The sequence below is a fragment of the Lipotes vexillifer genome, unplaced genomic scaffold (assembly GCF_000442215.2).
Source record: "Lipotes vexillifer unplaced genomic scaffold, Lipotes_vexillifer_v1.1 scaffold382, whole genome shotgun sequence".
In the NCBI taxonomy this organism is placed as follows: Eukaryota; Metazoa; Chordata; class Mammalia; order Artiodactyla; family Lipotidae; genus Lipotes; species Lipotes vexillifer.
This window is the reverse complement of record NW_006780611.1, coordinates 5681530-5688581: the sequence shown is the minus strand read 5'-3', so window position 1 is coordinate 5688581 and position 7052 is coordinate 5681530. Positions and strand designations below refer to the sequence as shown.

The 7052-nt window shown below is 61.6% G+C and overlaps 1 protein-coding gene across 1 annotated transcript in view; it reads right to left on the bottom strand.

Annotated features, from left to right (window-relative positions):
- The window catches only part of SULT4A1 (sulfotransferase family 4A member 1), a 31453-nt gene that overhangs the window by 1240 nt on the left and 23161 nt on the right, over positions 1-7052 (bottom strand). The window contains exons 5-6 of the mRNA XM_007453931.1: positions 4731-4825; positions 2095-2233 (exon numbers count right to left, since the gene is read on the bottom strand). Of these exons, the coding sequence (XP_007453993.1) occupies positions 2095-2233; positions 4731-4825 (234 nt within the window). The remainder of the gene's footprint in view (positions 1-2094; positions 2234-4730; positions 4826-7052) is intronic.

Genomic DNA, 7052 nt, shown 5'->3' with positions numbered 1-7052 from the left:
AACGGCTGAACCCACTTTCCTTAACTACAAAATCTTTGGTTGTTCTGGTCATATATGAATGGCGACTGTGAAGATGTCACAAGTGGGGGTCCCGCCCTCCCACCTACAGGAGCTGTGAACGCGTCACCCGGAGAGCCGGGGCTGTGCTTTTATATAGCCGCCTCGGGGGACTGAAATGCCCATTTAGAATTCTATTCACCGTCAGCAACTCTGAGATCAGAGCTCTGACCGTCTCCAGCAAACATCCTTCGTTAGCTCTGTTATTAACAGTCGTCCTTGTCCTCGCAGGACCTCACATATGAAACTGCAACCCTGCAAATGCTGAGCTAACAGATCCAAAGTGGCAAGGATTTTCTCTTCGGTGATGAAAAATTATATGTCAGTGTTGGAGAGGAAAAAAAACTGTTCTTGCTACCCTCTAATGATACCTAAGGGACAAAACTAAAAGCTTCTAGACCAATCACACCATAAATATATTTTTCCAGGATTATTTTTCTCAGCTGAGGCTGCTGAGAGCTCATCAAAGGAGTCACCCACCTGGTTTAGGATTTGGACTCAAGACAGTGCAATTTATGCTGTGATATGAATCAAATCTAAGCAATGCAGCTGGCTACTCAAGCCCCTGCATTCTCACCAACGCAAGGAGGTCTTCTGAGCAAAGAGGCAATATGCTAAAAGAAAACAAAATCAAAGAACTGAAATAAAGCAAAACCAAGGTAAACGATGATAAAACAAACACACCGGAAGGAGCATATGCGCACGCAGTATGTTCTCGACACTTCTTAACCACACAAATGAACCGAACAGGGGATTCTGGAGGTCACACCCAAGGATAACAAAACACAGCGAAAGCAAAATAAAAAAGAGCAAATAAATTTTAAATAATAAACATTTGTGAAGATGCAGCCAGGAACGAAACGGCAGGGTGATGTGGCTTGTTAGTGCCTTCTTGGAGAGCAGCCCACCTGCCTTTACAGGAAGGCACTCGCCCCCTGACCTTCAGAACAGCCCTGGGAGCCAAGCGGGTTGGCAGCCCCGACCCGCCCTCCTTAGAGGAAGGACAAAAGGCCAGAGAAGCTCAAAGGCGTGGCCCGAGCTCGGCCAGGCCAGGCTGCAGCCCAGCTCTTCTCTCCGCTCCAGGCAGCTGCCTGCAGAGTCCGGCGTCGTTTCCGGACCCTCCTCTTGGCACCGGCACCACCCGAGGGAGCCGGGAACCGGCATCGGGTCCACAGCACCGAGTCAGGCGCAACTCTTGCTGAAGGGGTGCTCACAGGCCTGGGCCGCCACCCAGCGGTGCCGGGGATTTTAATGCCTGAGCTCTCCACAGTCGAGCAGCCTCCAATACCACAAGCCCTGAGGGCACGGAGAGCTACCCAAGTGGGTCTGGGGAGGATTCCTGCCTGGAACACCTGCCGCATCTCAAACTGTTTCACGCGCAAGACACAGCTCTAGCACCAGGAGGGAGCGCCAGCCTCTGTGATGGCCGAGGCCTGCACCGCCAGCTCACGCGCGCTCTCTCTCTCTCTCACACACACACACACACACACACACACGCGCGCACACCACACACCCCTCCCCTGACGGGGCTGCTCCTCCTGTGCTGCTAGCTCCCCAAGGGATGGAGGGAAACGGCCCTTCTGCACACGGACTCTCCGAACCCTCTTCCCTCGACTTCCACGGGCCAGCTGGAGCTCAAGGAGGCCACGTGCACGCACTGCGCTTCTAAACATCACAGCCCCCAACCCATTCCCCAGGGTCTGCCCTGTGGGGCATCTGGCGCCCGCCTGAAACAGCTCTTGCCCACGGAGACTGAGACATCCCGGCAGCCATGCCCGTGAACTCCGGCACCGTGTTCGGGGTGACAAGGCCAACTCCAGCGGGGAGCTCCGGGGAGCCTCAGCGACACTTCGCGGGTTACCTCCCTGCCCCTTGAAGAACACAGGGCTCCGGAGAAATGAGGCTCAGGGCAGCGGAACCCTGACGTGGGGGGACTGTGGTCCAGAAAGCGCGAGGACACCGGCAGGAAGGGGGATGAGGCCCCCGGGACCCCAGGCAGAGGCAGAGGGAAGGAGGGTGGGAGAGGCAGGCGCGTACCCCGGCCCACAGGCAGGGCCTCGGCGTTGCAGCACTGGTCCACCAGCTGGTGGCAGTGCTCGATCAGGGACTCCAGCTGGGCCTTGTCACACGACACCCCCAGGAACCGGGCCAGCTGCTCCACCATCGTCACCAGGTCCTGGAAGACAAGAGCAGAGCGCGGGAGCCTGTCGGAGGTGGCGCCTTTACAGAACACGACTTCGAGGACTGTATCCACAGCCTTACTTAGGCCTCAAGACAAGCCTGAAATTGGCCTCGTCTGGAAATAAAATCCAGGTTAAGAAACTGCCCAAGGGCACTCAGCTCTCAAGTGGCAGACCTGGAATTCAAACCCAGGTCCCACGGAAGCAGACGTGAGGTCCTGATATGGATGCGGTCATTTTAAGCAGCAGCAAGAAGGAAAAGCACTTCGGAGCTGCGCCAGGAGCAATAGCAGCTCCCTCCCTCCCACCCGCCCGCCCCGCCCCGCCCCACCATCAACCGGTATCTCGACTGGCACTCTGGCACTCGGGAGTACAGGGAGACCCCGGGACCCCAGACAGGCCTCAGGGCCGGCCCATGCTACCGGGCAGGCGGAGCTGGCTTGGTGTGAAGCAAGATTCAGCTCTGCTTGACTCGCTGACATAAAGCCATCTCTGGGCCCCATCGCCGCACCATTTCTGAGAGCGGAGCATTCTGGGCACAGCCCAGCAGCCTCCGGAGGGGCCCCGCCCACCTGCTCGCTCTGGCCCACGTCCCTCTGGGCAGACACCCGGACCGCAGCCCGACCTGCAGGGTCTGACAGCTGGGTCCATGCTGGCTTCCACGCTGTTCCTTCAGCCTGTCGGGCGGGTTCTTTCTGGGGCTTTAGTTTGCTGTGTCCTGTCCAGAATGCCCTTCTCCAGGTGTCCACATGAGTCACCCCCTCACTTCTTCCAGGTCTCTGTCCCCACCAGTGACGCCTTCCCTGACCTGCACCTAAACCTGCCACCGCCCCTCCCCAGCACTTCCCTTTTCTGCTTTATTTTTCAGCATTTATCATCATCCAGTGCATTTTACTGTTTGTGTTTGCGGGGGCGGGAGGAAGAGGCAGGGAGGCTGTGAAAACCCAGGCCACAGTGACACCGACCTGGACCAGGGAGACGGGGGCAGAACTGGGGAGAAACAGTCAGATAAGAGATAGTTTTGAAGGCAGAGCCAACAGGATTTGGGAAATGAAGGCCAGGTGTGAGGAAGGGCGAAGTCAAGGGTGAGTCCAGACGTCTGCGTGAGCGGCGGAGGACGGAGCCGCTGCCCTGGATGCAGACGGGTGGAAGTGCGGAGGACCCACGGGGACATCTCCGGAGTTTGGTTTGGAGACGTTAAGTCTGCGATCTGCACCACACACCCAGGCAGAAAGGTGCAGTGGGTGGACGGAGATGAGCCTGGAGAGGGTCCAAATCGGGCCTGGGGGCCCGAGGCCCGGCTGAGGCCACCAGGGGAGGGAATGTGGATGGAGGAGACCAGAGCCGAGGTCTGGGGGCAGAGGCAGGGCTGCTGCCATGGAGGCGTCAAGGGGAGCATCCAGGGATGCGGGGACGCAAGACCAAGCATGACCGACTGCCTGTCGCCTGCCGCTAGGAGGCCGCGACTGTGGGACCCAGACACATGGGGGTCGTGGTGACCTTGACAGAGCAGCCTGGTGACGGGGTGAGCCTGCCTGAAGGGGCTCAGGAGCGGAGACAAGTCTGAGGTCCCTCGGCAAAGAGGAGGTGAGAAAAGGGAAGGACGTTGCGGGGAGGAGGGCTGCGCTGGGGGAGGTTCGCGCTGTCGCCCTGAGAAAGGAAAGGCGTCAGCACTTCTGCTCGGGCAGCGGCAGGGTTCAGACCCGGCAGGGGGCAGCGGGGTTCCAGGACCAAGGGAACCTCGCACACGCCTGGTGCACAGCGAGGCTCTCAACGTGCTGAGGACGACGGTGCTGACACCGAGACGGGACGGGACGTGCCGGCCCCCCTTCCAGACCTCGTTTTCCCGAGGGCACAGGGGAGGTCCTGCCTCGCTGCCCCAGCACCACCACCCAGCCTGGCACATGCACTCAACCAACACCTAGTGCCCATCACCCTCTGTGCCAGGCACTCAAGAACTCGTCACAGGAATGGATTCACACGTACACCCGCCGGGGTTGTCAGCACTTTGAGAATTGCCACCCTAAGGCAAACAAGCTGGGACGAGAAATTCGGACTCTGCCATCTCAGCCCTTTGCCCCAAGCTGGTCACCTACGGAGAGGGTGCTGGGTGGCAGCAGGGTGAGTCCGGCTATCGCTCCACTGCTTTTGAAGCAGAAAAACAATAACCGGGCCTCTCGAAAGCACTGCATGCCACCAACCCAGAAGCTGTGCTTGGCCGGGGGCCAGGGCAGGGTAGAGGCCCCGGGGGCCAGCACCGGCTGGAGGCGAAACACTGGTTAGGGGGACCCTGGGCCCACCCAGAACTCCTGAGTCCAACTGTCACCCCTGATGCCCGGGGTCTTGGCACTGCAGGCCCTGCCCGCCCGCCCGCACTGGGGGCGGCAGCTGTGAGACTGAGGGCGGGGCTGGCAGCTGCCTCCCTTGGCGCTTACCCCCGTGGCACCACCGCTACGGCGCTCACCCCCGTGGCACCACCGCTACGGCACTCACCCGGTGCATGTCTTCGTACTTGAGGAAAAGCACGTTCGAGTCCATACGGTGCTCCCAGAACTCCTGCACGTGCTCAAACCAGGAGCCGTAGCCCACTGTGGAGACAAGGGGACAGGTGACCAGTCACAGGGAGGGAGCGGGCATGTGTGAGGCGGCCTTGTTCCCTGCCTTCCCTGCCAGAAGGCTCCCCTCCTCTGCCCAGTAGCTGTGTTTCAGGAAGCCCTGGGCTCCTCCGGCAGCCCCCCAGATGAGCCACGTCCCGTGGCCTCCTGCCCAAGGCCTCGGCCCCTGCCTCCCGGATGCCTAGAAGCCCCGACCCTTCCATGGAAGCCTCTGTTCTCCGGGGGTACGGATGGTACCTGGCACCCATGAGTTTCTCTAACAAGGGGTGACCGGGAAGAGAATGACACCCAGAGAAAGTGGGACACATGACCATTGAGTTTTGCTGTCAGGGCTCGGATGGGGTGCGGGGAGGCTCTACACAGAGCTGCAAATGGGGCCTGCCAGGCAAGCGCATCACAGACAGAATCCTGGAACCAGGCAGAACCAGGAAGGCGCGGGGATGAAGGGGGGCAGCGGGTCCCATCCTGGCACACGAGGTTGGGCAGGACGGGACAAGAGGTCACACCCACACCCCAGCCCTCGCACTTTCCACGCTCCTTAGGGCCTTGGTATGGAGTTGAGGTCACACAGGCAGAGACACAGATCGGTGTGGCCGGGCTGCTTTGCAACGTTTTTGATAAAAACTATTGATTCTCACTGCCGATTCACACTGATGTGCCCATCGCTGTGAGGACATCTCCCGAGGGGGCTTCCACATTAATCAGAGGAAGGTCTCGGCCGAAGAACATGGGGGCCACTGGGCCTGCTGGGCATCGGGAAGCAGGTCCGGCTGGATAACAGGGGCCAGTCAAGGGTGGTGGCTCTGCTGCCTGCGTCCTCACTCGCCCGAGCGCCCGTCCAGCTCGCAAGCACTGGGCCCTGCAGTGGAGCTCCTGGACTGGCGGCAAAGCCCCAAGGAGACTGGCACGGCGACACGGGGTGACCGGCACTGGGAGGGAGGCCCCGCAGACACGGGCGGGCCTCGAAGGATCGGTGAGGGCTGAGCAGGCAGCGGAGGGGAAGAGGCAGCAGGGGGAAAGCAGCGCACAGAGGCGAGGCCTGCAAATGGGCCTTAAGGACATAAGGAGTGGCCGCGGGGGCCCGCGGAACGGGTCAGAAGCAGCTGGCAAGGTCAGACAGAGGGCAGAGGGCGAAGGACAAGGGTTCGGGACAGAGGCAGCCGGCCCCTCATCTCCTCGCTGGCCGTGAGACCCGGCGGGCCCTGAGCCTTTCTGCTGGCCCCCCAGGGCTGCCGCGGCGCCGAGAGCCCCGCGTACAGGAGGGCCTGCAGGGGCAGCACCTGTGCGTCCTCCTCTCTGGTGGAAGCTTCCACGGGGTGGGACGGGCAAGGCGCCGGCGAGGGTCCTACTTGTAGCGCTGAGGCCCCTGGGCGGCAGGGCCGCTCCCGCCCCCGCACAGGCACACCTCAAGGCGCTGACAACCTCTTACGCTTACACGCGTGACCAAGGCTGGGAAAACAGGGGTGACCCAACGCCTGGGTCCCAGCCAGCGCGACCCCACAACATCAGCCTGCCATCCTGCCAGCAGGTGGCAGCACAGCAGCAGCCTGGGCCCTGCAGCCCGGCGAGAGGTCCTGAGGGATGGAGGCGTAGGTCACGGGTCGCTGAGGGGCGGGCCCCGGGGACCAGATCAGAGCAGAAGGCGCTCTTCGGGCCAACTAGGCGCCCCTCCAGCACTTCATGCGGAGCGAAGGGCGGGGAGCTCTGGAAGGGGAGGGGTAAGGGGGCGGAAATGAACCAACAGGGGGCAGGCTTCAGCCAAAGGCCTTGCCGGAGACCCGCCACAGGGCAAACCCTGGCCCCCTCTGGGCCCCGGTGCTCCCACGGCAGAGTTCTAGCTGTGGGGCCCTGGACTCCAGGCCTGGCACATCCCTGCTCCGTGCACGCACAGGACAGGACATAACAGCCAGGCCGGCCTTCCCGCTTTACAGGACAAGGGCGAGTCCAGAGAAGGAAGGGACCTGCGCAGCTCACGGACAGGCTGACGACCTCGGGGCCCCAAGCGGAGTCTCCCAAGTCTGGGCCCACAGCTGGCACGCAGACCAGGTGAGCTGCGCCCCGGGGCCGAGCAGTCCACTGGGCGTGGACACGGAGGTAAGAAAACGCCACTCCTTCCCAGAGAACACTCGCAGACAGACGGCCAGGGCTGCTGGGGACGGGGACAGGGGAGGCTGGACGGGGGGGGGGGGACTCGGGGACA